The sequence below is a fragment of the Besnoitia besnoiti genome, chromosome XIII (genome assembly GCF_002563875.1).
Source record: "Besnoitia besnoiti strain Bb-Ger1 chromosome XIII, whole genome shotgun sequence".
Classification (NCBI taxonomy): domain Eukaryota; phylum Apicomplexa; class Conoidasida; order Eucoccidiorida; family Sarcocystidae; genus Besnoitia; species Besnoitia besnoiti.
Window position 1 is genome coordinate 472,016 of NC_042368.1, and position 26,803 is coordinate 498,818.

General features: G+C 61.0%; 3 protein-coding genes across 3 annotated transcripts; 1 reads left to right on the top strand and 2 right to left on the bottom strand.

Annotated features, from left to right (window-relative positions):
* Positions 1-967: 967 nt before the first annotated feature.
* BESB_030370 (uncharacterized protein) lies at positions 968-6,022 on the top strand (the record flags this gene model as incomplete). The annotated part of the gene is made up of 4 exons (XM_029361705.1): positions 968-3,631; positions 3,816-3,964; positions 4,402-5,474; positions 5,868-6,022. 4 exons carry the CDS (start codon positions 968-970, stop codon positions 6,020-6,022), a joined length of 4,041 nt encoding a protein of 1,346 aa, XP_029215172.1.
* A 1,240-nt stretch (positions 6,023-7,262) lies between these two features.
* Positions 7,263-13,791, bottom strand: BESB_030380 (uncharacterized protein; the record flags this gene model as incomplete). Its single annotated transcript, XM_029361706.1, has 3 exons — positions 7,263-9,307; positions 9,650-10,475; positions 10,774-13,791. The coding sequence occupies 3 exons, from the start codon at positions 13,789-13,791 to the stop codon at positions 7,263-7,265; spliced, it is 5,889 nt and encodes a 1,962-aa protein (XP_029215173.1).
* A 3,929-nt stretch (positions 13,792-17,720) lies between these two features.
* On the bottom strand, positions 17,721-24,884 carry BESB_030390 (uncharacterized protein; the record flags this gene model as incomplete). Its single annotated transcript, XM_029361707.1, has 9 exons — positions 17,721-19,459; positions 19,867-20,622; positions 21,083-21,207; positions 21,477-21,629; positions 21,982-22,123; positions 22,460-22,553; positions 22,995-23,170; positions 23,657-23,755; positions 24,500-24,884. The coding sequence occupies 9 exons, from the start codon at positions 24,882-24,884 to the stop codon at positions 17,721-17,723; spliced, it is 3,669 nt and encodes a 1,222-aa protein (XP_029215174.1).
* Positions 24,885-26,803: the final 1,919 nt, after the last annotated feature.

Here is a 26,803-nt window from a genome sequence, read left to right on the forward strand (position 1 = left end):
GCAGACACACGCTGACCAGAGAAAAGATATCGGGCCAACGCGAAAGGCTAAACTGTGTCCCAATACCGCACCAGAAGCTGAGAATGCGAAACTGGTGTGTGGTCACCATGACGCCACAAGGGACCCTGATTTAGCTCGACACCACAATCAGGGTGCCACTCAGCGGCGGTGAGGCGAGACAGGGAAGCTCAGTTGCTACGTCATTTGCCTTATCACTCGCGGGAAATATTTGGGTGCCTGTTTTCCTACGTGAAGAGGCAAGAGTTTCATCATCCATCTGTTGCGCATGGAAGCAGACCTCGGGTTTGCAGCGGGTGACGGGTGACAGGCGTTCCAGCGCCAGTTTGTCGCCGGCGCATGCGGCCGCACCACGAAGACCGCGCTCTCGAATAATTGAGCAATACGTCTTCACAGAAAGGGGAGACGCTGTGGCATTTTCCGCACGAAATTTGCCGTTCTACGCGTCATCACTCTACAAAACCTCGCAGGTGGTCGGGTGGTGCGGCTCTGGCAGAGACAGAATGTGCTTGTCTCCCATTCGGCCCTACGGGTAACCCACGAAGCGGCAGTCTGCAGATGCATGCTGGCGCGTCGGAAGCCCCAGAGACAGCATGAAAAGTCACACCTTAAGATCCGTTTCTTCACCCTCATCTTACGTCGCGCCCTTTCCTGGCGGCGTCTCACATTGACGCCGAGGAGTCTCAGGGCCCGTCTGCAAGGCGGCAAACCTCGCAGGGCCTGCACCCCTGTCCGTCTCGCGTGTGACTTTCGCTTGAGGTGCGGGCTCCTGGCAGACGCGTGATTCCGTCGTTCGCTGAAGGGACCCAAAGCATCAGCTGACCCTCGAGACACCATGCACAGAGGCCTGCCGCCGGCTTCTTAAATGCGCTCGCGGGCCCAACACCGCGCCGGCTACAAGGCCAGTCGGCGATTCCTGCTTCACCTCCCGGCACTTGCTGGACAATCAATGGCTTGCACTGTGGCAGGGGAGGCTTCGCGCCTCGTTCCAGAAGAGGAGTGGTCCTCTGGCGGTGTGAGGGTGCACGCGGCTCCCGCGCAGAGGCAAGTCGTCGCTCCCACTCACGAGGCGTACTCGTGGAGAAACTGTCTCTCTCGACGCCGCCGCGTCGCGTTTCCTTGTCTCAATGCCCCCCCTGCTCTGTCCGCCCGAAGCAGCTGTTTGACGCGAGGCGTCTGTTCACGTGGATCGGTGGCGCAGTCGTCAACTGCGCGGTGCGGACGTTGCTCCAACTGCCGCATTTTCTCGTGGAGTCACCTGGAAGCTACCCTGTGGCTTGCAGGCCACGTTTTCGCCATCGGAGCCTTTTACTACTGCTGCTTGATTCCGTACTTCGAAGAGAATCAGCAGTACGTATACGGCCAGGTGCTCGTTCATCCTGGGTCGTCGGCTGACTTGTTCACTGCGCGGTGCGCAGAGTATTTCTTCTCTGCGCTGCGCCCGCTGCGCTTTCTTCTGCGGGTCCTGTACGCCGTGCTCCTCGTGCCCTTCGAGTTCCTGTCAAGCGTGCTTCCCTTCCGCTTCTTCATCTACACGCCTGTGGAATCGCCAGGACTCCCGCCTGTCTACGGATCTGGTGTGCGTGATGCAGCCCGTGGTCGCTCGTCGTACCTCCTCGATCAGAGCGATGGACAGTACCGGGAGCTGCGCAACGCGTTCCCGCTTCTTTTCCTTCTGATGTGCGTCCACGGTATCCTTGCGTTTTTCTTGAGGAAGTTCGCGTTTCGCTTCTTCTGCAGGCGCTACTCCACAGCTGCCCGCGGAGGGGCGCCTCACGCGTTTTTCAAGCTCTTGCGTCGCGCGCCACAGACCGCGAGCCACGTTTCGTCTCCGACATGGTGCGTGGAACGCCCGTGTGGGACGCCCGGCTATCGCGGGGCTTCAGCGGGAGACTCGCGCGCTGCCGCCGAAAGTTCGCCTTTGTCTGGGGGCACTGATTTAGGAAGGCTTTTACACCCGCCTCGCTCGTCTGCAGCAAGGAGAGCCTGGATCGCCACACAGCGTGTCCAGTGTGGCTTCGAGCTGCTGCTGGGCTTGGGGTTGGCAGCCTACCTGCATTCGATTCACCTTCTTGTTCTGCTGTTTCACGCTCTGTTGAACTACTCCTTCACTATGCTGCTCTCCACCCCAGACTCTGCGGCGTCTCCGCCCTCGCCTGTCATGACTTCAAATGGCCATTCAGTCGCGCCGCCGCTTCAGCCTGCCTCGCGCTCGCCCGCCTTCGCATCCTCAGTCTCCTTCCTGCAGGCCGGCAGACACCTCTTGACAACTCACCGGTGCACTGTAGTGGTTACACTTAGTGTCGGTCTCCATTTCGCCATGCTCGTCCTCCACGGCCTGACGCCGCAGTTTTCTCTCGCCTTCATTCATCCCTCGCTGCTGCCTGTCGAGATGTTTTTCTTTGCCTTTGTGCGGCCGCGCTACTCGCTTCACGACTGTGTGCGCATGATTGCCTTAAAGCTGCTGTCGTTCAACCTCGATAAAGTTTGGGCCTACCAACTGCATCAGCGCACGCTGCAGTCGCGGTCAGAGACTGGCAACATTCGAGGGGGGGCGGAAGCCGCCAAAGCGAGGTGGGCGCCTGAGACCGGCGAACAGGAGAAGGACAGCAGCGATGGAGGAGCCCGGCATCCATTGGGAAGCCACGCGCCAGCCGGAATAGGCGAACATTCTGCACGGCAAGCATGCAGACCTGCTGTGCCTGAACTGTGCCCGAGCCCCTTCGACGATGAGAGGTTTTTTCCAAGCGACAGCCCCGACATCCCCTACAGCACCTACGGCTCCATCGCACGGTATCTCGCCTACGTGTTTTTCGCGCCGACTTACCTCGCAGGTCCGCACTTCACGTACAACTCGTGGAACCGCCAAGCTGCGTTTCCGTGGTGGGTGCTTCTGGGGCATAACGCATATCTGAGCCCCTCTGCGGAGGCCGCCGAGAAAGAGACGGATCTCGCACCGTGTGCTTCAACACCCAACGCGGAATTCGCTGCCTCGTGGGAGGGGAAACATTCGGAGCCCCGTTCTGAGCAGGACGTCGGGTGCGCACATGCGAAGGGCATGAAAGTCCTTCCTCGAGGCGTCTCGCTCTTGACGGCATGCGCGTCGCGAGCGCTTGGGGTTTCACTATCCCCTGCTTCTTGCCTGTCTTCCGCGTACCCTGCTGCCAGCTCTTTGGTAGAACAACACCACGCGGAAGCAGACCTGGAACTGCGCCCTCCCTCACTGGTTCATCGCGAGAAAGGCTCTTCCGGCGTCGCTTCGGAACCTCCGTCTGCCGGCCTGAGGCTGGTTCAGGATGAACGCGCGGCTGAGGGAGGCACGCGTAGGCCGGCGTCCGCGAGGGCTGGAGCAGCAAACGGATGTTCCATCGCCAAAACTTCCTCGCCACAGGACAAGGACGAGAATGATTTCTGCCCTTTCGGGTTAGGCGCTTCTCCGTACCTTCTGGATATGCCCACCTCGGTCTACGGGAAGCTGCTTGGCAGATACGTCCTCCCATATTTCCTTCGATGGATTCTTGTTGTTTTGCTTCTGGAGCTCCACCTGCGCTACCTGCCGGTCAACGCCCTAGTGACGCAGCTGCGCAATATCTACCTGTGGAGAAAAATGCAGGTAAGGGAGGGGGCAGCCCGGGAGTCTGGGGGGGGTTTGCGTCCGCCACTATTTCGCAACTCGCCTCATCCAGATCAGATGGACCCCCCTGCGACGCACCGCGTTCTGGAGTCGTTGCGTGAGACAGTCTTGCATGCACTGTATGTCTCCCGCCACGCTGTGCTCTGCTTCCTCCCTCTCGCAGATCTGGCAGCTCTTCACAATGAGCGTCTCGGTTCTCTGCTTCATGTGGCTCAAGTTCCTTTGCCTGTGGCGCTTCTTTCGTCTGTGGAGCATGGCGGCTGGAGCAGTGCCCCCAGAAAACATGGTTCGGTGTCTGTACAACAACTACAGGTACGTGGAAAAAGACCGGGATCTCACCCTTTGTCAAGCGCTGGGCCGGGATCCGTCTCTGAAGCGGGGAGGGAGCACAGCCGCTGCTCACCACCTGTAGACTGCCTTGCACCTTCTGCAGGTTCCATTCCAATTGTATTACACACCTTCTGTTTACATTTGAGTGGTTTTAGTAACCCGCACGTATTGATTCCGCACTTTAAGTAGCGCGTTTGCACACATGCCCGCGGTCGTGCGCATCCGCGTGCCTAATTGCCCATGTGTATCTGTGTGTCTCTCTATCTATATATGTGTATGTATTTATGAGTCCGTGTGCAGGTCGCCGCATGCGCGCGCACCTTGTAAACAGCATATGGAAGGTGATATTGGCGTTCGAGATGTAGCTTGGTGAAGTTACGAACCGCCCGCGGCTGCGTTTCCTGTTTCCTTTTTTCCAGCACAGAGCAATTTTGGAGGAGTTGGCATCGGAGCTTCAATTTATACCTGATTCGCTACATGTACGTCCCAGTCAACAGACAGATCCAGTCTCTCCTCGCCTACGGGCACGAGACTCAGAGGAAGACACCTCCCTCGGGATCTTTCGGTCCTCGAAGCGGCGCCGAAGCAGCGACAGCCTCGCCGCGACATCGCGTGGAAACTGCGGGATGGTCTAAGCTCGGCGCGCGTTTCGTCTCGACCTTCCTTGTCTTTTCTTACGTGGCGCTTTGGCACGAATTCAGCACGAACGTTTTCTTCTGGGCGCTGGGCTGCGCGGGCTGTCTCGTGCCTGAGGGGGCGCTCCGCTACTGGGCCTTCCTGTCTCCAACCGCCAAAGCAATCGGGCGAGGAGACAGGGTCGCCGCCGCAGGAGGCAGGTGTGCTGAACGAAATGCCGGCAAGCTGCAGCTTGACTCAGACGGCCCAGCATGCGCCGTTCGCGCGAGGCACGGGGGGGCAAGCAGCTGCGAAACAGAGGACGCGGTGAGCGTGACAGTCGACGACGCGGAGAATCCACGTGGAGGAGAGGACGACGGCAAGCGCCACCAGTTCTCAGGGGTTTTTCTAGCCAGCGGAGACAAAGAGGGCAGTCGCAGCGACAGAGAAGAGAGGCCTTTGCAAGCGGACGACAGACAAGGCAGACGAGGGGCGGGGTGGAATCAGGGGACGACCCGCGTTGCCTCCGAAAGCGGGGACGAGCTTCGAGCGGGCGGCGCTGAAGGGGAGGGCAACAAACGACGGCAGAAGAGCAGACGCGAACAACGCCCTTCGGACGACTTCCTGGCGAGCGGGAGCGGCGACCAGCACAGAGAGGAATACGGGCGGCAGCGAGGACGCATGAAGCAGGCAAACCCCAGGCGACACATCGCGGGTCTCGTCTCACCTCGCGGCCGGCCGGTGCTCGGCTGGGTCTCCCGTCTGTACAACGGGCCAGACATACGAGGGAAGATTGTTTTCAAGCACCTTTGTATCCTCGCAGGCACCATGAACGTCATTTTGCTCGCCGTCTGCAATCTAGTCGGCTACTCCTATGGTAACGAAGCACACGAAGCTCGCGAAAAACACATTTCTAGATGTATATAAACTACCTTTCTCTGGAGAGTGCCGCGTTATATTATATAGACCACATGACTTCTGGTACTTTGAGATCATGCCAACGACCAGAAGGGGAGTTGCTTTCTGCGTCGTGTTCTTCAAGCTCAAGCCGCGACCCTCTGGCAGCAGACAGCGCGGGGCGCGGACAGGTCGAAGCCAGTCTCGTGGCGCTGCGGCGTACTGCCCACTGAGAAAAGCCAGCTCAGCCTGTGGCTGTAGGCGCGTGAAAGGACCAGTCTCTCGCTGCTCGCGCTGTCCGCGCTTGACGGGATCATCGCCTGGCCTAAAGCATTCTGACATGCCCTCTATGACCTGTTTGTGTTCGCCGCAGGCGCCGAAGGAGTGGAGCTGATCCTGCGCCGACTGAGGGATGACGGATTCTTCCTCTCGCTTCGCGCCCATTTGGAGTTTCTTTTCAACTGCTTTTTTGCGGTACAAGGAATGTTTGTCATTCGAGCAATTGAAGGGGGGCGCCACAACTTCTAATGACAACTCTGTCGATTAGGCCAAGGGTTTAGGGTATAGGCCGACGAGGCCTTCTAGGACTCTTCCGCTCAGGCTGCGGCGGGCTTCGGCGCTATACGCGGTGCAGTTGTTTTCGATCGACGATCGCGGAGCGGAAATCCAGGGCGAAAAAGAGACATCTGCAGCACAGCAGGGATGCCCCGGACGCCTTCGTAGATACAATCGCGTCCAATGCCCGCGCTGTTGACTGAAGAGTATGTGGCACTGTGTTGATAGACAATTCGCGCTTCTTTTCTGCCTTTGGAAACAGCCTATGCGTCTCCACGCTGAAGGAGCGCCGTGTGGTGCATGAGCGGTGTGCCATGGCCGCGGGCCTGAGCGTCAATGCGGGTATCCGTCTTGTCCGGGAGACGCGAAGTTGACAGAGGCTTGTTCGGAGAGAGATTGTGAGTTTTCCCACCTGGCGGAGTGCAGTACGAATGCTAAGCAGGTGTGGGTTCGCTGCGCCTCAAACAACCGGTGATACCGAGTCTTCGGGCTCGTGGTAACGTCTGCCACTTGACCGCCTGCTTTGATTTAGCCTTTCACAATGTAGCGTAGCTGCGGGATGCAGTCTACTATCTGACGCCGATTGCAAGTAGGTGTGAATTGAAATGGCTGAACGTCTTAATATCTAGAGTGACTACTTAGCTTCACCTCTAGAGCAGGAAGTGCAGACTGTACGTTGCTTGGGTGTGGGATCGCCAGGCTTATACAAACGACTTCGCACAGTCGCTCCCCCAACGTCTCTACTATTCGAGTACCGCAGAGGACGGCCGCCACGCAAAGCAGTCGTCGCGTCCCAGCTAAACGGAAGAGTTCAAGAGAGAGACGTGAGGATCCAGTCGCCACAGGCCGCTCCCCACATGCCACATTCAGCGTACAACACGCACTGGCTTCTGCGTGGATCAGCAGTAGATACGTGCGCATGCACCACTGGGCCCGTTCTCGAATTCGCCGACGGACCCCGCCCTCCCTCCTTCCGTCCCCCCCGGCTGGCAAGACACTGTGCCGCCCTTCGCTTCATAGCTCAATTCCGCAGAGCGAAAGCGCTGTTGTCCCTGTCACTTTTTTCGCTGAGCGTTTCTGGCGCTCAGAGCCTTCGCGTCTCCGCCTGTGTTGGCCGCCCCTATGGTGCGAAGCGCAGCGCAGCGCGCCGCCGTCTCCAGTCACCGCGCCCCTCTCGCCTGAAGCGCTGCTGGCTGCCTGTCTGTGATGAAAGTCACTCGGCAGCCAAGCGGCTCAGCGTCCCGACGCCCGGGCTCAGACTGACCAGCGGCCCCCCCCCTCCCCGTAGTGAGCCTCCCCTCAGCCCGAGGAGAACTCCTGCATTCCTACCTGCGTGGCTGGGGTAAACCTCGTGGAGAGGCCGCGCGAAGGGCTTAAGCGATGCGCTACCCTGGCCGGCGGACTCCTCACAACGCGAAGCAAAGGGCACAGACCCGAAGACGGGAGCGCGAAGGTTGCCCTCCTGCGGGATCGCGAGCGGCGGAAACAAAGCGAGCTGCGAGTCAGAAGCAGCCGGTAATGGGCGGTGGGCCGCGGCGGGGACGGGGGAGCCAGAGGCAGGGCCAAGGCCGGCGCGTGAAGGCAGAACAGGCAGACAGACAGGGCTCGAGCTGCAGGGCGCCACCCCCTGCCACACAACCCTCACCCCGTGATGAGGAGACACCTGTCTCTCTCTCTCCTGCGAGCGGCGGCACGAAGAGAACTCCCCTGCCACACGCAACGGCAGATTCGTCTCCCGCTCGGCGGGCGGCTCCACGGCGAAGCCTCTGGCGCCCACGCCGCCGCAGACGCAATCGGAAGGCAGAGGCAGGGGCGTTGAGGGCGGCTGCGACGTGTCGGGCTTGGGGAGCGGGGATGGGGAGGCGGCGAGAGAAGGAAACGCGGGCACGGAGATGTTTTCATATCGCACTCTCTCGACTCCATAACTCTCACTGCCGCACAGAAGACAAGGAACAGTATCGGTTTGTGGCGCCCCCGTGCCCGCACGTACGCGTGGCGGCTCGGCGTGCTTTAGGCGCTCGCTCGAGGCCTCGAAAGGAGATCCTGAGGACACAGGAGGCGCAGCCATTTCGCCTCTGAGATTGGCGCGACCGAGGTTTTCTGTCAAATTGCTGGCCTCTGCTGCTGAGACGTTCTGCGAGAGGAGGCGCCGCGGAAGTGCTTCGTTTGCTAAAGTCGCTGCCTCGTCGGCGAGCCACTGCGTCTCTCCAGCAGGCGAAGCAGCGCTAGGGACGTTGTCAGGTTTGCCCCGTTCCCCGCCCCTTGGCCGCTCTGGGGGAGTTTGATGCCACATGAATCGGTTGCGGTCAGCCGAAGCGCTTCTTTGCGGAGGAAGTATCATCTTTCCCTGAAGACGCGACCTCTCTGCTTCTTCAGTTTCCCTATCTCGTGCTCTCCACGGGTCTCCCGGAGAAGAACACACCACCTCCCGTGATTTAGGCTCTCCAGTTTTGCACACAACGAATTCCTCTCTCTCGCCGCTTCCGGCTCCTGTCGGCCCCTGCCTGCCCCGGCCGGGGCTCTCGTCGGTTCGCCCGCTGCGGACTGAGGCGCCCATCCAGTCTAATCCCTCCGCAAAGGAGAGGCGCTCTCCGAAGCCCCTGGCGTCGCGTGGCTGAGCCGGGCGGATATCGCTGCCGTGGGAGCCGCCGCTCCACTCTGAATGGCAGCCGAGTTGCCCTCGCACGTGCTGCGCGAGTTCGGTGCGCTCACTGAGAGCCGGCGAACGCATCGCCGCGAGCCTCGCCGACGCCGAGAGGAGGGGCGTGAGCAGCGACGCTAGCGATGTCGCGAAAGGCGCTAAGGCCCGGTTGCCAGGGGCGGCGGGAGGAGACAGAGACAGGCCGGCAGACCACGCAGCGGACAACGGCAACAGGCTGGAGCGGGGATCCGCGCACGCCTGTTGAGGAAGTTGCCAAGCCGGCGCGAAGGGCACCCCGTGGGCGCCACTCGAGGGTCGAGGCCCGGCGGATGCCGCGGAGGCAGCGGCCCAGAGAGGCGAGACAGAGGCAGCCGGAGAGGGCGACGGAGACGCGAAGGCCGGGCTGGAGGGCGACGCACGCGGAGCCAAAGAAACGAATCCCTCGACCCGTGAGGTGGAAGGAGTTCGGCCCATAGCCTTGTCGATCGTGCGAGCAGGCGCAGGCAGCACCGGCGCGGAGCTCGACGCGGGCGCAACAGAGGGAGAGCTGAGCACCTGCGCGGAGGACTCGACGGCGGCGGGAGAGGGAGCCACGGGAGGAGAGCAGCGGTGAAGTGCTGAAGGCATGCAAACAAGACAAAGCATCGCGACCGCGTCTCAATCTCCCGAGGCCGTAGTAGGCTGCGGGCCGCTGCAAAGCCATGCGGCAGGCGGGGATCCATCGCCGCGCGAGATACCTTCCTATTGGATCCCGTGCCTTTAGCGTTTTCATCGCTCGAGGGAACGTGCTCATTCGTGACTCGGCACGCGCGGCGCCCTGCGCCTGGAGCTGGCGGCGTTTCGCGCGCGGAGAGGAGGGGCGCCCTCCCTGGGGGGGGGACGGGGGGCGGGGGGGGGACTGGGCCAGGTCTGCCGTCGCACTGCCTCAGCGTTTTTGGTTTTCTCTGGTTTCGTCGTACCGAGATCCAAGCGGCCGGCGCCAAGCACCGCCGCCAGCGGACTCGCAGCTGGTCCACGCACGGCGAGGCCATCAGGCGCGGAGGCTCCACGGGCCTCTATCCCACCGACGAGGGGCGGCGAAGCGGCGGGGTCCCCGGGGAAGCTTCTCGAGGCCAGGAGAGCCTCTTCGAGCTTGTGAGCGAGGTTCGCCGATATCGTGGGGTTCAGCAGCAGCTCTTCAGAGTCCGCGCCCTCCGCGTGCGCAGCGCCAGCCTCACCTTGCCCGTGGAGGCAGAGGCGCGGCTTCGCCCCTGCGGGAAAGGCCGGCGAGCTGGCCTTCGCCTCTTCGGAAAAAGGGAGGCGCGCAGCAGACGCCGGACCCGCGGGAGGGACAGGGAGCCTCGCAGCGAGTGGCAGCGACGCCGCGAGACCAGGCGGAGAGGCGAAAAAGAGAGGCGACGCGGCACCGACGCCCAGGGCGGGGGTTGCAGGAGGCGACGCGAGGCATGGAAAGGAGGGCGCCGAGAGTGAAGGCGGGCGCGTGAAGGGTCCGATCGCGGAGATGGCGAAGGGCGATAGAGAAGGACATGCACTCGAGAAAATGGCGGAGGCCGCGAGGCTGCCGCCGCGTTTCTTGTCGTAGCCAGGAAGGAGATGCGTGTCCTGCGGCAAGTCGACAAGCGCCAGGCGCGAACGATGCGTCTTCGCCGCGATGCACCGCCCTGTCAGCCGCCACCTGTCCACGAACGCCGCCGTCAGCCGCTTGGCTCCTTCTCGTCCGAATCGCGCGCAGGATACGGTCTTCAGGCGCATGCTTCCCTTGTATCTGTAACGCACGCGGAACTCCTGGGCAAAGACGACACGCAGCGAAGCAATGAACGCCCAACGTGGAGAGATGAACGCGGAGGCGAGAGTGCGCGGGCAGCGGGCGCGGAGGTCGTAGGCATGGGCTGGAAAAAAAGGCACAAAAAGGCGAACGGGTGCGCGATCCAGCAGTCCGCAGCCAACATCGCTGAATGCCGTGGGGCCGCTCAATCTATCTGTGTCAACGTAGAAGGAGGGCAAATATGGGCTTCGCTGAAGGCGCCCAGACGTATACGTAGACTTGCTTCTTGCAGACTCGCCTCTGCCTTGAGGGACGCACCTGATTGTGGGGGTGGAAATGGGGCTGCCAGAGCGCGTCAGCGGCGCCCGCGTTGACTCTTCGCTCCTTCTTCTTTCTTCTCGCAGCGAGCCCTTCTTCGCCTTCGCTCTCGCTGCTGGTGCCGAAAGCGAGCGCGCTGGACGGATGCGGAGGAAGACTCGGGCCCTTGTAGTGCTTTTTGAAAAACTCCCGAATGGAGACTGCGGTGTACGCCTCGCTCGCGGCCCAGGCGTTGCCCTCGGCATGCGAAGAAGGGCGTGACGCCGACGACACGGCTACACCTGCTCCATTTGCGGAGAGCGAAGGGCTCTGCTCAGCGCCTTTGCCCTCAGGCTTCAGCTGCTCGCTCCCCTGCGCGTGTCGCGGAAGGCGAGAAGGCCCCGCCGGCAGGGTGCCTCGCTCGACAACCGCCAGAGGCCTAATGGCCTCAACGCAAGGAAGCCCGCTGTCTGTCGGCCCCCGCCCGCTGGCAGCCGCCTCAAAAACAGAGGATTCAGGGCGCGACTGTGGCGCCTCCGGCCGCGTGACCAGCGGACCGTCAGACGGGGTCTCCGCGCCTCCCGTCAGGTCCTCCCGCAGCTCTCGACCGTCGCCGCCTTCGCCCGCCCCCCCGGGCTCCGCCGCTCCCGAAGGAGGGCGCAGGCGTCTCCGGCGAGCGCTCTGAACGTGCTGAGGTCCAGATGTAGGGCTCCAGCCCCTCGCCCCGTCTCCGCTTCTCTCTCCCACTCTCTCGCCAGCCATCGTGTGAACGTGCCACGACGTCACGCTGCCGGCCTTTTCGAACTCTGGCTCGCGCGCGTCCGCTTGCAATGAGGCCTCCCCCAGCAGACCCCCGCCAGCCTTCAAGTCCTGCGGCAAGGCCGTCGCGTGCGCCTGTGCCCGCGAGCGCGGAAGCGAGCTTGCCGGCGACAGCGGCAGAGTTCGCACGCCCGCCCCCACGAGACCCGCAGACATGCCCGATCCGAGCCGCGCGTTCTCGACTGAACGCGCGGACTCAGGAGCGCCTCCTGCGCACCCGGCGACCCAGGCCTCCGCACGAGTGTCTGCGCCGCGCTGCACGTCGGCGGCTGGTAGTTTGCAGCCCTCCGAGGTTCTCAGCGAGCCGAGAATCAAACGAGATTGACGGCCGTGCGGTCTCTCCGGGCAGTTGTCGGTTGACTTCCTCTTTCGAGTTGCTGGCGCATGCTTTTCAGCATCCGTCCCAGGCGTCGGCGCTCGGACTCCAGAACCTCTTCTAGAGTTGCTCCTTTCGTCTTCTCGGATGTCAGCGTCGGCTGGCTCGGCGCCGCTGCCGCCCGGCGCGGCCGGTGGAGCCGCACGCCTCTGCCAGTCTCTGCCGGGAGGCGCTGGGTTCGTGTCGACGGCAGCTGCGCCTCCAAGCGGCCCCGAGAGGCATGAAGGGGCGGCGCTCGGTCCCGCCGCTTGCGAGGGCGACACTGCGGAGCTGCGCGCCGACGGGGCGTGGGCTCCAGATGCCGCAGGAAAGAGCGCCGACAATCCCTGGGAGGGCTTCAGCGAGAGCGGCACGGAAGACGGCCAGCCTGTACGGCAGTGTGCCTCCTCAGGCGGCTCCGCAGAGCCTCTGAGGCCTTCGAGCGCGTCCTCGTTTCCTGAAAGCCGGGAGGTGCTGGCGTCGTCTCCGAGCTGCATCTCGGTGCCGACTGCCACTTTGCCTGCCGCACGGCCCGGGGGGCCTGCAGCGCCTGCAGCCCAGGCGCAGGCGGCAACTGTTGCAGGCACTGAAGGGCGGGAGCGAAGGCGCGGCGAAGCGGAGGAGACCGCGGCCTTGGGCGGGGCCTGAGTGCCTTTGTCCAGCAGCAGCCGCAGAAGACGCAGAGGGATCAGATGCGGCCCTTCGCGAGCCGCGGCCGCGACCGCCTCCGCCGCGCCGGTCGTCGCACTGCACTGTTCCGGCGACCAAGCGGAGGACGACGAGACGAGGCTCTCGACAGGGGCGGGACCCGGTGGTGGCTGACGCGGCGCGGACGCATGCGCCAGGAGGGGTTCACATGCGGGCAATGCAGGTGGCGCACTCACCGCCGGACTCAGGAGCGCAGGTGCAGCCAGCGGCCGGTTGGGGGAGAGAGAGCTTGTCACGGGGGGCGAGCAGCGTTCTATCCTTTCTGGGGTATCGGGCGGCGGGAAGTCCTCGTTCGCCCTTTGTGGGTTCAGCTCGCTGCCCTCACAAGGAGGAGTGCCTAGACACCCGGGTAGGCGCCGGGTATCTCCGGGGAACTCGGTGGATGGGCGGGAGGCTTCATGAGATACTGGGCGGTGTGCTGCTTCAGCGTCGCGTGCCTGCTCGGATAGGGGGATGGCTGCCGCTTCTCCGCCATCTACTCGATCGAAGGTGCCCCGTGCAGAGGCCCTCCGCGCCTCATCGCCTTCCGCGCGCGGCCTCTCATCGCCGCGAAGCCTGTCTCGAGCTGCCGCGGAGACGATGACAGTCGCCAGGGCTTCATCATCCAAAGCTCCTGGGGAGGTCGCGCGCCGCTTTGCAGCTGAGCAGCCTCGTGAGCGTGGCCGCGAAGACCCCGTGGCAGCGGGCGGCGGCGGGGCGGCTCGGCACTTTCGTGGCTTTCTCGCGCGACTTCCGAGCTGGCAGAGCTTCTCCGTCTCGCCTCCGACCGTGCGACGCTTTCGCCGCATGCCTCTTTTGTGTTTCGCTGGCTTTCTTGCCCGCCCTCTCCCTTCTTGCGCGCAAGCGTTCCCCAGAGGTCGCTCGTCTTGTCTGTGTGGGGCCTCTGTGGAGGGGAGGGGGTGCGCCGAGAGCGTCGGCTTCTCGCTTTCCGCAGCCCACGCCCTCTCGCAATCCGCGGCAGCCCCTCCGTTCGTCGGTTGTCCGGCGACTCGAGGTTTGCAGGCCGTCTCAGCCTCGTTGTGAGGCCAAGCGCGACGTGTTTGTGCTGCCTGGCTTTGCCTCGGGTCTCGAACCTGCGACCCGTCATCCCCAGGCGGATCCGCTGACTCGTTGGCCTCTGCCCGCTGCGGCTCGCGCGCGGCAGCCTGTCGCCTCATTCCTCTCCTTGGACGCGCTGCGCCCTCGAGATTCAAAAAGACGTGTGTCGCAGTCCGCGGCGGCCTCCGAGGCTCCCGCGGGCGCTCCATGGCCTCGCGCGGAGATCACGTTTGCATCCGCGAGAAGAGAGACAACCCCTTCTAGTCGGCTCTTGGACTCTTTCAGCCCCGGCCGCCGCAAGACGGTAAAGAAGGGAAAAATGAGACACGCAGGCGTCGCGTGTGTTTCACGCGATCGAGAACAATGACACCAGCGGCGCGAAGCGACTAAAATTTTTCTGTGCGTGACAGGCTGAGCTCGGGATAGCGGAAAGCGCGCGTGAGGGAGGAAACATGCGATAGACAGTTGCGTGTGCCCCATAACTCGGATGTAGTGATGGAGGAAGGAGGTCATCGAGGTTCCTCGTGACTGAGAGTGAGAGCGGAAAGCCACGGTTTCGTGCTCTCGCGGGGGTCACTTGCCCCCCCACCTCGGGGGCACGGAGGGTGGAATGCGCACGCCGTTGGTTTTCTTTCGGCAGAAAATGAGGGGATAGGAGAGCTGCGCCTCAAGCGTGAAAAAGGAAGGCTGCGGCAGTCTGCCCACGCAAAAAACCCAAAGCGACAGAGAAAGGAGGAAGCTGGTCGTTGAGTCTTGAGAATCAAGGAGGGAGCTTGCAGTCTGGAGAGCGGGCGGCGCCCGTCGCAAGCGGGCGACTGGCGCTCACTCCGCTGACCACATTGGGAGGGGAGAAAACGAAGGAAAAGTAGAGTGAGGCGCAGAGAAGGCTGGAGAAAGTCTGGGAAATTGTAATTCTGGTCAGAGGCATGCCAGTTTAGCGGCTCTCATCAATAGAGAAAATGACGCTTTTTCAGAAGACACGCACACTGTTCGTTGCACACGCACACAACGCCTCACTGGGACACGCGGCTAGCGCTAAACTCTGCCGCAGTGCAGAAAGAATGATTCGATTTCGGAAGCGCCACAGCGAAGAAATCTTAAAATGCATTGTCCGGCGAAGGCGCAGAGCGACATTCGCCGAGAGGGTCGCGGCGGGCGAGCAGAGCGGAGCATCCGCTCGACGCCGGAACAGTGCTACGCTGTCAACAGGCCGTTTCTTTGGTGCAGTGCGACAATCGCATCTGCGCAGCAGTGCAGACGTCGAGAATGTCCTCTCTCGAAAGGCACGGACAATTTCAGCTTCTGCCCAGACGGCAGACACGACGCGCTGCGCCGGTCGCCGGGTCATCAATGAAACACAGAGACACAGTGAACAGTGTTTTTGCGTCTTTCTCCAGTGTGCATTTCAGGGGTACGATCGAGCGGTTCCCACTCCGCGTGCTCGGCTGCTTCTGTACGCGCTCGCTGGCCGCGAACTTCCAGCGAGTGCGCCCAGCCTGGCCCCACACGCACTCACCTGGTGTCCCTTCGCGCCGGCTCGCCCCTCGCCCTACGCGGTCAAACCCGCACACCCGCCGCGGAAGCGTCTTTCGAGAAGAAATGCTGCGGGCTCCTGGCGCCACGGGGCGAGAGCGAGAGGTGGACCGAAGACGGACTCACGCTTCGCCGGCTTTGCGATCAGCGCGCCGCGCAGGATAGGCTCGCTAGCCGGATTGCCTCTGCAGCTCGCTTGATGCCGTGAGGCAGATCCCGCTGCTGAGGCACGAACGCTTTGAGACTTCCACAGAGTCTCGAGGAATATCCCGAGACATGCAAGACTCTCCAAAGAACGTCTGTTTCACTCCGCTCAGTTTCGGTGACTCTTTCGGGGCGACAGCGCCGCCCCGGGCAACGGCGTCGCGAAGGTGAAGACGCTTCACAGTAGCGCACATCCACTTTCATGCAGGGAACGCCGGTTACCCGAGGTGCTTCGTGACTCGTGCCTCTACATCACGGACATATCAGATGCTTGGCAGCACATGTCAGTCGTGCTTTCTTGCGTGGACCCTGGGACGCCCGTTCTTTGGAGGCCTCCGTGCCCCCCTGGACTGGAGCATGACAGGCACACAGTGATTCCTATTATGCCGTGTTTGCATGATTCTTTTTCAAAAACTGCCGCGGTTTTGTTCCTGAGACTCCACGGGAAACTGCGTTGCCTGCTGGCAGGAAACGATGGCCTTAGGCCAGCCTGCAAACTAGTCTAGAGTCAGAAAAGCTCGCACTTCGAGTGCTTACATATCAACTCCCGCAATCGATCACGCTAAAACAATTCGAAAATAGAGGAGCTCTGAAGCACGGAGATCATGCCAAATCTCTCCACTCACCAGACATTCGTAGCCGCACTGCCGGTGACAGGCTGACAGTCCGGCGCAGCTGCAGACTCGAACCGGTTCAAGCAATCTGAGAGCGCGAGCCGCGCTCTGGCCTCGGAGACTTCCAGTGTCCCTGATCGCACTCCACGCGCAACACTTAGAGCTACTGCTCCACACCTTTCCCCAGTTCGGCTGCGGCTCTGCCTTGAAACCTTGAGATCTGCCAGTCTTCTATGTGTCTCCCTCCAAGACTACAGACCGAGCCGCCGAAACCTGTGTATTTACCAAATATAGTTAATTTCCTCTTCAAGCATAGTTTGACAACTACTGATATCGCCTCAGCCCAGTTTGGCGCAGACACGTGTCCGCATCTTAGCGGGCTACAGTTTAGAAGAACCGCGTTACACCGCGAAGTCTTGCTAACAAATTCAGGTACCCTCAAACAAAGGCGGTGCGCTGCTAATGGGAATGCGACCAGGAATCGAACGTGAATGGTGCTTTTGATTATTTTACCGTAATCAAGACCGAAGAGCTGGCGAGGGCTGCCGCGTAACGAATAGAATCTACTCTATCGACAACGTGCTATGACTGAAAACGAGCGACAGCGAATTAAAAGGGCTTGCCCTCGCAGAATCGCCTGAAAGCCTCTGACGCGAACCTTGGAGATACACGCGTTCGCCCCACACGCACGTCTCTCAACTCTTGCAGAAATGTTCCTGCAGCTGTGCGGCACGAACAAGCGAGACCGGCCTGCTGTCCGGAAGGCTTGGTGTGGACTACCGCAAACTCCCTGCTGCATGGAAAGCCATATATATATATATATATATATATGCATATATGTATGTCCGCATGTAGCATCTCTGCGTCTATGAGATTGTTTTTCTCTCTCGACTGAGAAGTGCGCATGCGGCGCTGCAGCTGTCCTGCTGCGGCGCCGCATTCGCACTTCTCGCAACAGCTGGGAGCAATCTACCGCGTCTGCCATAGCCGGTACCCCGTGCCGACCGGCGGAGGCTCTAGAAAGAGCTGTTTGGTACAAGCGCAGCCGTCGCGCATGCGTCGCGGACAACCGTGGGAAGAAGGAACCTCCGCGTTTCCGCGGGAAACAGGTCCGAGTATTTCCATGACAAGACGAGATAGAAAAAGGTGGGAGAGGCGGGAATCGACCCCGCTGGAGAAAAAAACGCGACAACAAGCGTCCCACGAAAAAGGCGGACATTCACACGCGAGGCGCGTAGTCTTTGCAGGACGCATACACCGACACACACGCGCAAGGAACAGACTCAGCCGCCAACGAGCACAGCGTCGAGACGCAAAACAAACACCTCTTTCTACGAATTCATGCGCATACGTAAAGTCGGTACGCACACGCATGCGTGCCTATACACGCTGTTGCCAATACACATATGTACATCTATATATGTATATCCAGATGCATATATACATACGCGCATGCGATGTCGGAAACCATTTGCACAAGTGCTGCTCAAAAAATGCACAAACAGATGCATAACGCACAGTAAAATCGCTTTCATCCGAACTTCAAACATACTGAGAACGAGTTGCCTCAGCTGCGCTGGAGCGCGCCTGCTTTGTGCGCGCTATACCTTTCCCGCCTCGAAACTCCAGAGCAAAATCACCTTTCTCTTCGCCTCTCTCACTCGCACCAGTTTTCCGCTTCGCCGCCTCCCCTTTTCTCACGCGATCTGCCGCCTCCGGACTGCCTCCGCCACCCCTGCGTCTGCGAGGCTGGGCTTCGCACTGCGGTCGACCCGCGAACGCTGCGCGCGCCGCGCCGCCTCAGTTGGCGGCCGCGAGCAGCCGCGCCCGCAGACACATACGCAGCAGCCGAGGCAGAAGGCCAGCGAAAAGAGAAGCAGAAGGAGAGCCACGGCGACGTACGCAGGCGTCCTGTCCGGGCCTTCCGGCGCCTCGCAGAGCCAGCGCACGCGGCTCTCCGCCGCCGCGGGCTGTCCGTCCTCCTCCGCGAGCTCCTGGAGCAGGCGCTCGCGCGCCCGCTGGAAGGCAAATGGCGATAGGAAACTCTCCAGCACGAGGTCGCCGAAGGGCAGGGCGAAGATATGGATGGCGATCCACACGCGCGCCGCAAGAACTTCTTGAACGTCTCCGCAGGGGACTAAATCGATTGAAAACGCATTCGCCTCACGCTCGCCCGCGCCATGCGACTTCCTCGACGCCTGCGCCTCGCGCGCGGCAAAAGTCGACAGCGCCCGCAGCAGCTCTTTGTCCCCATCCTTTGCCTCCCCGCGACTCTCCCCCGTGGCTCCGCATATCCTCGGACTCTCTCTGGCGGCCCTGTCGAGCGTGAACACGCCGGCGAGCGCCTCGCAGAGACGATCGGTGCGAGTGCGCATCGCCGCGGCACGCGTGTGTAGGAGAGTCAGCTTCTCGCGCAGCAGAGGTGACCGCGGGTTTTCCGCGAATGCTGACGTCTGGCGCCCATGGAGAAAACGGAGAATCCCGCCCACGGCCTCGCGCGACGGCGAACGCGCCACGCGACAGAACACAGAAAGCTCCTCCGTCCACGCAGCGGAGAGAGACGAGGCGTGCGCCGGCGACAATGCCGCCTCCGCGAGACGCTGGACGGAGGCGTGGAGAAGCGCCTCTACTGTGAAGAGGACACGAAAAAAGGCTTCGTTCTGCAGCAGGGGATACGGGAATCCCGGGCGGTTCGAGTATTCGACCAGATTGCCCTCTGGGGCTTGACTTGACTCCGAGGGGTGCCCGTCGGTCGCTTTTTTCTCGCCAAGAGAACCCTGCTGTTGCTTCTCGGCACTCGCTGGCTCCTCCTCGTCCAGCCAGCACCACACTGAGGCGCGCACACCGTCGTCTTCCTCCTTTTCTCGGGTTGTAGCAGCCGCTGAACCGTCTCGCTCTGCGCACGCGCCTCGGGACTTGCGCGGCGGAATGTTCAGCGTCGTTCGCTGCCCTTTGACGTGGGCTCCTGCTGGCGACTTCCCGCCGCGCGCTACCTCGCCGGCGGCGGGAGCCCGAGCGTGGATGTGCAGCAGGCGCGCGTAGAGCGCGAGAAGCAGATGGAACCGCTCGGGTTTCCCTGCAAAAAACGCGCGAATCTCTGCGAGACTGCGCGCCCAGTCCCCATCGATGTTGGCGACCTCCTGCTCGCCGGCGGCGCCGCGGCCGCCTGCCGCGGCGGACGCTGAAGTCGCCATACAGGACGATGAGAGCCTGGCGAGAAGCGAAGCGTAGACATTCCGATCCTCCGCCGCCACGTAGCCGCGGAGGGAAGCTTCGGTCGCGTCTGGCGCCTCTGCTGCATGTGCCTCTCCTCGCTGCCGCTTTTCCGGGGCTTCGGCGCCGCCGCGCGGCTTCCCCTCTTCTTTGAAGAGGTAAAGGGGGCTGCGTACCAGCTGGATGTCGCCCACATTGCGGTGCGTGTAAACGAGACGCTCATCTGCAAACGAAAAAAGAGGAAAACACCCGCCCGTCGTTCGCACTCGAATATTCGATTTGAGTTATACAGTTCTGGATCGCGGATCATGTGTACAGAGACGATTGCAACTACTCACAATGTGATGTCCATCTGTGCATCTAAATTAAGACTATCGGTTATATATTTTAGACGCTATGTCCCCGGCAAAACATTCCATTTACGCGGCGCCGTCGCAGCACTCGACCTGGTGGACTGCGCGCCTACGTGCAGCCTTCTGTCTCGACTCGCACGTTCCCTTCGTCTTTTGGGGTTTCGGGGTCTTTTTCTTCTGTTCTTTAAACTCAGGTCGCCCCTCCTTTTTTCCTCGTTTTTCTTCTCTTTCTGTTCCCTGCATCGGCTTTGTAGCGTTCCCTTCTCCGCGGGCTCACTGAGGAAGTCGTCGCGGAGAGTGGTGGTGCGAGGGAGCAGCGTGCGCAGCACCCAGTCGGCGAATTTCGCGGCGGAGCTCGCCATGAGGAAGGTTTCTTCGATGCCGTGCGTGAGGCCGCTCGAGGTGAATTCGCGAAGCTCCACGCCGTCGGCCTCGGCATCTGCGCGGTCCAGCGCGGGTCGCAGCTTTCTGACGGCGCGCTCGCGGGCGAGGACCCGACCTTCGTCGAGAAGATGAAGCAGCTCCTCGACAGGGTGCGGCGAGGCGAGCAGCGCGAAGGAGGCGCCGAGTGGAGGCGCAAACAGCGATGTGAGCACGTAAGTGGACAGGAAGGAGGCGACAGGAAACACACGCTCAAACAGCCCCGGCGCCTGCCACGCCGTCTGCAGCGCGTACTCACTCCACTCACTCGCGCGGCGCGCACCCGCGGCAGACGCTAGCGACACCCATGAGGACTCCAGTTCCGCGCTCGGCTCCCCGCAGCGCGCGCGAAACGCGGCCTCGAGCGGCGCGGCCTTCCACCCCGCGGCGGGCGCCGGCAGCCTCGCCCAGTGCGCGTCGCTCCGAGGACTGAGGTGGAAAAGGACAAGCGAGATGCGCTGCAGCGGCGAGAGCGCTGGGCACTGGGCGCTGCGCTCGCCAGCCCGCGCCTCCGCCCGCTGCCTCTCCCCGCCCGCAGCGGCTGCCGCAGCCGCGACCGGCTCCGCTTCCTCCTCGCGAGCGGCGATGCGATGCAGCGGCCGGCAGACGACGCCTGGGGACATGGAACGAGAAACCGAACGTGTGTCGCGGCGCCGAGAGAGAGCAAGATCTGACACGGAGTGGCGCCTAGCCAGGGCAGACACGCGGCCGTGCGTCGGCAGAGACGGCGTGCAGACAAAAAAGTGAGAAAAGGCAGAAAAATCACCCAGAAGGGGGCGCGGGAAAGGGCCGTCAGGAAGATCAGACTAAGGCGAGCGACCACGAGCGGAAAGCGAACAGCGCAACACACCCCTCCGCCGACTGGAAAGCGCGAATATCAGCCAAGGTTTCATGAGCAGAGTCTCCACCGCCGGCATCGCACGGACTGCGACTCGCGGGTGCTTTACGACAATCCGGTTCTGTTCCCTTAGAAGACCCTGCCCCACGCGCGTCCATCCTCGGATGCAAAGAGCCTCAAAACCTGTCGAAGCTCTGGCGCGGCGTTTATTCGTTTCGCTCCCGCGAGCACTTACGATTCATCTCTGAGAAATGCACGTCTCCCGAGAGAAAGACCGGCATCTGGACACCTGAGTTCATCACGAGGTTGAGCAGCCTCCTGCGCGCGTGCGGGAAGATCGACCAGGCCTCCGTCGCAATGCTGCAGAGAGAAAAAACGGGAAAAGAAAACGCGACTGTCTCGAGGAGGAAACCGCCAGCGGCCGCCTGCCACACAGACGTCGCCCACACAGCCCGAATCGGGAGAAGGAGAGTACGGAGGCCGCCCACAGGTAGCAGCCAGCAACCGAAGAGACCTGAGCACGAGGCAGACGGCTGGGCGCGACGCATGAACGCTCCATCCGCGAGCAAGGCGGAAGGCAGCTTCACGACAACCCGACGCCAAGATAAAGCGAGAAGGCCGAAGCGTACAAAGGCGAAGGCAGAACTTGGATGCTTGAAGTGATGAACGTCACCGCGTCGCCTTCCTTCGCCGACTTTCGCAGCTCCTCCTCGAGCCACTTCCACTGCTGCGTCCCGAGAATGTCGCCATGCGGCAGCACAGTCCAGGGGTCTCGGCTGAAGCTGAAAACACACAAACACACGACGCGACTCGCCGTGAGGCGAAAACAGAAAGAAACCGAGCGGACACAACGAGAGAACAGAGTGAACGCGGATTCTCCACGGAGAGAGCAAGAAAGCACGACTGGCAGACAGAACCCCATGCGAAGCAACAGACCTAAGCACACGCGCAGGCGCGACACGAGACAGGCACAGAAAAGGAGAAAACAACGAGGAGGGAGCGAGAATAAGGAGTCAGTCAGACAGGCGAACCGAGATGACAGACAGAGTGAAAAAGAGGATCCCAGCCGCGCTCGGCGGAAGCGAGAAAAAAGGCGGCCGATGTAGGTGAGAAGCAAAGGCGAGAGACCCTCACCGTGTATCCAAAATAATTATGCGGAAAGACAGATCCGCGTCGACCTGAATCTTGTGAGCGCTGTACGCGCCCTCCCAGTAAATCGAACGCCTGGGCGAGTCCGCAGGGACGTTGAAGAAGTCCAGAACCACGTCGCGCGCTTCTGCTCACAGAAACGAAGAAAACTCGCAAGATGTGTGGACTTCTGCCGGTATCGTCTCGCTGCAGCACGCGTCCCTCTGCGAACTGCGACGCGTGCAAGAAGAGAGGCTTCACAGCGTTGGAGACGATCTGCTGTCTGTCCACATACAGTCGATGTAAATACTCAAACACACAAATTCGCTCACTCCTGCAGCTCGGCGACACGAGGAGGCGCGGCCTTCCCACAAATACCTTTCCGCATGCACGTGCATATTTGAATTTTCCAATATTTCCATGTATTCATATAGATTCGTAAAGGTACGTAGGTCAGAGCCGCGGCGCCTTACGGAAGCCTCACCGTATTTGAGAGGGTGGACCTTTGAAGGGTTGTCCTCTCCCAGGTCATGGTCGTCGTAGGTGCCGACGATCTCGACTCCTGTGCGGACAAAATCCTGAAAATGAAAAGGAAACACGTTGTAAAATTGAGAAAAAAGTTCAACGAGGAGTTGCCGCGGCACTTTTCCTGTTGGCGTGCGACACCGAGAGTCCTCACGAGCCACATACACCCCGCCACGCAAACGCCTCGCCTGCCGCACGCCGACGGCAACGCGAGGCAACTTAGTGCACGCAGGGCAACCAAATATAAGGCACTCGCACAAGGAGAAGCAAAAATCGAAAATGAACACATATATACATACAAGTACATACATACATATAATCTTCGAGATCAGCCTAACGAAGGCGAGACACCAGATCACAGGCAAGGGCTACAGCGACGTCTTCGTTGCGGAAATCAAAAAACTTTTCGGCCTCGACGACGAGGTGGCCTCCCGCGCTGCTCGTCGTCACCAAAAACGAAACTCGCATGGGCAGGCTGGAGCCTCCTTGCGGACCTGGTAGAAGCGGTAAGAAGTTTGATTGCGAAAGGCTTCGCGGATTTCCTCGATCGTTGAGTGGCGCCTGAAGGCCTCGCTCGCCTCCGCGCGTCTTCTCTTCAGCTCAGTCCACGAGAGGTTCCGCCAGTTCCAACGCACGCTGTTCGCCAGCGCAAAGTACCGGTAGTTGTGTGCTGAATAGAGTGCAGACGCACGCGGAACTCGGGGCAAACGGTCGCGTGAGACGAAGCGAAACAGTCAGCACAACTCGCGCGCACGGCCCTTTGCTCGAGGAGTTGCCGTACATCTACACTCACAGCCACATGCTGACATATCTATATATATAGATATATAGCCATGCTCTTAATATGTCCAGTCACGTATGCAGGATGCTTTGACTCCAAGAACGGCCTAGCTCAGCCTCTGGCGCTCGCCATTCTTCATCTCCCGCGTGGGCGCAGACGTCCAGAGCTGCCCCTCCATTCGGTCTCAGAGGAGCGCAGCCGCTCGAGTTCAGCTTAAGCGGAGAATTCAGGTAGACACAAATCATGCAAGGATAAATTACGTTCGTCCGCGCGTCTAACCGTGGGTTCCCTATTTTGGACGCCAGCTTTCGGCTAGACATATCGTTCTCGCGCCCTTCTCCGCCTGTTGGCTAGGTCGCCGGTTGCGAGACATACCGTAGACGTTGTCCCCCAGCCACGCGAAGACTTTCGGTTGCCGCTTCGCCATGAAAGACCACATGAGCCGGTCTTCTTCCTCAACCTGCCATTCGCCTCCTGAGCAAAAGAAGAAAGAGCGAGCGAAGCAGACCTCGATGCGGAAAGCCGCCCCGCGCGCGCGGCAAGACGCATGCGGTTGCGTCATCGGCAGCACTCGCATGAGGAATGCGTCGACTTTCGCCAACCGAGATCGCAAAAATGAGTCCACAGCGGCGCTGCGAGGCCCCGAGCGGGACTGTCGCCGGGGGAGAGAGGAAGAGCGACACATCATTCAGCAGATGCAGACTCCTGGGGATGAAGGAGCCGGCAGAGACGCTGCGCAGCACACACCGCGCAGACGAGTCCAAACAGCGGCTGAACAACCACAGAGCAGACAGAGAGAGAAAAAACGAAAAGGCCGGGCCCGCGAACGCGCCGGTAGTGACAGCAGACAGCAGACAGCGCCGAGTTTTCGCGGACGACCAGGCGACCTCCAGCAGAGACGAGTCACAGTGGATGCCGGTTGGCAACCGATGGCTCAGGAACGGAGAGACACCACTACTTCAACGGAAACTGCGCACAGACACGACCGCTTGAGCTACACGCAGAGCGGACCAAAGAGAGATATGCTACGGCGCCGCAGACGAGCTCATGGGAGCAGTCTTCTGCGGCGAGAATCATACACCCAACTGCCATTTTTTCCGCGAAGTGCGGCGGAAGAACAAAGAGGAAATCCACACTTCGGAATCTCTTAGCCGAGCTGACAGAGGATATCGCGTTCCACAATTCCCCAGGAAAGCCCGTTACGGCAGAACGCCTCACCAGTAGGCTGCAGGTTGCAGGAGCCAAACATGAGCCGAATGGGGCCTTCAGAACCGACTTCAATCAAGTGGGGTGTATATACACTCGGATTGAAGGCGCGCACGCCGCGCTGTTCGGCCTCTGCCAGTGTGGCGGAGCCTCGCTGAGTCTCGGAAGTCGCTGCATGGCGGTCGACTTCGCGTTGCTCCTTCTCTACGCGCTCCGCAGCTAGCTGGGGGAAATCGAGCGCCGGGACGCCTCCCACAGCCGCCTGCAGATGAACCAGAAGCAGGAGCGAAAGCAGGAAGGCCCGCGACGACGAAGAGGAGGCACAAAACAGCGACTCGAGTGGGGTCAGAACGCCGCCAGCCTGCCGCGAAGGCGGTGGCGCGGTAAAAGGCGGCATCGGGTTAACCAACGCGAAAGCCCTGGTGTGAAAGACTAGAAAAAAAAGCCGGTTGGTTTTTGGCTCTGACACACAGAGCTGATTTCAGGTCAAGGAGATCACGCTGCGCAATGAAGTTCCTCCGCCGAGACGTCACAGAAAACGCGAGAGATGGGCTCTTTTGCGACAGGGGCAGACACTGTCTTTCGGGAAAATGCAAGCAGGGAGACGAGCGGCGGGTTTTAACGCGCTGAGAGTCCCCGAAACATGCTTTTGACGGAAACGGCCTAATTTGTTGCCGCTCGCAGGGCATCAAGGTAAGCGAGGCAGCGCGTTTTCAGGCTCTGTGTGGTCGCAGTTTGTCGCCCGCGACATTGAGGATTCTGCACGGTGCGTGTAGATACACACAACAACGAGGTCTAGTGATACAATCCTAAACTCGGTCATCCAGTGACCACAGGCAGGGGACGGCGGCGCTGTGCATTTGAAGCCGAAACAGCAAGTGATACAGCACGATCAGGCAGACGCATCTTTGAGCCAGGACGCCCAAGAGACTCAAAGCACAGCGAAAAGAGGAAACTTTCCTCTTTTTCACTCTATTGCCTAGGCGCCGCCGCACATGCAGACATGTGCAGGCCTTGCACACGGGCACGAGAGCTCGCGCTTGCTAGGACACATGCCAACGCCTCATTCCCGAGGCAGCAGAAAGAAAAGAACGACAACGGCGCTCCGCTACGGGGTCGATGCGGCGAAAGTAGAGTCGAGGGTCTCCGATTCGAACTGCGGGTCCCCACAGCGCGCCAGAAAAATGGACTGCGGAAGTTCGCCGAAAAATGCAGACAGACTCGAGAATCTGGGCGTTTTGGCCCGCTAGAGAGCGTTGTGTCACACCAGGAAGAGCGAGCAACGCGGGGTCGAACGGGCAGTTCCCGGGTTTAGCATAGAGACAGAGTGAAATATCGCTTGCACTCCAAGCGGGACTGTCACAGCCGATGTCTCACCGGCGAAAAAGGCAAGAGGGGCGAGCAGGAGTCGCGCAGGGGAGACGGGTCACAAGACAGAGGTCTCTTATCGAGAAAAAAGGCTACTTCGGACGGAAACCACCCGGAACCCCGTTTCTCTTCGCTTCGCGACTCGCTTGTTCATCCAGGCTCTTTTCGCGCGCATGCGCCGGTCAGCTTGCTCTCGCAGCGCGCGACAGCGGCAGAAACGCAGTGTCTCTCCGCGGACAAAGACCTTCTATTCAACCACGGTCTACAACATAGCGGCAGGTCTCCTCCAGAAAACGCAAAAAGGGTCGTTCACAAATGAGAGGCCGTATCGGCGTCTCTCCAACGCCCCAGATCCGCCGCCGCACACCTTGCCCACTGCACAGCTTGCGACTCGGCGACCGAGCTCATCGCGGCAAGCGCCAGAGGGAGAGACACAAGCTTCAGATTGAAGGAGTGTCCACGTCTACGGAAGCTAGAGCCGTTGACTGCGGATACCCGTGAAGGTCTCATTTGCGGAAGCGCCATTCCAGTTTCAAGCGCCCCGACTTGGGAAGTTCGGCATTCATAGCCAATGCAGAGGCTGTCTTGGGCAGATATGTCCGTGAACAGCAGTTGCTCGAAAGGTACGATATCCGGGCACTCGAGACGGCGGCGGATGTGTCAGCGCCTCAATTGAAAGTTCCCAACAACGAAGAGCTAACGCTGGAGAAAGCCTGACGACCCCGGAACAGAGGATCGCGGTGGCGAGCGCGCAGCCCTTCACTACGTGAGTCGCGGGCCTTCCCTACTGTAGAGCGGAGCTCACGGAACGTATGCAGTATTCACTGTCCCAATCACTGGTTCAAGGCAGCCCTATTCGGCCGCGTGCGTGTTTGCCGCCAACGCCCGCAGAGTTTGACAAGCGCTGGTCTGACAGTCGTCCACGGCACAGGTTGGTGAAGATTCTGA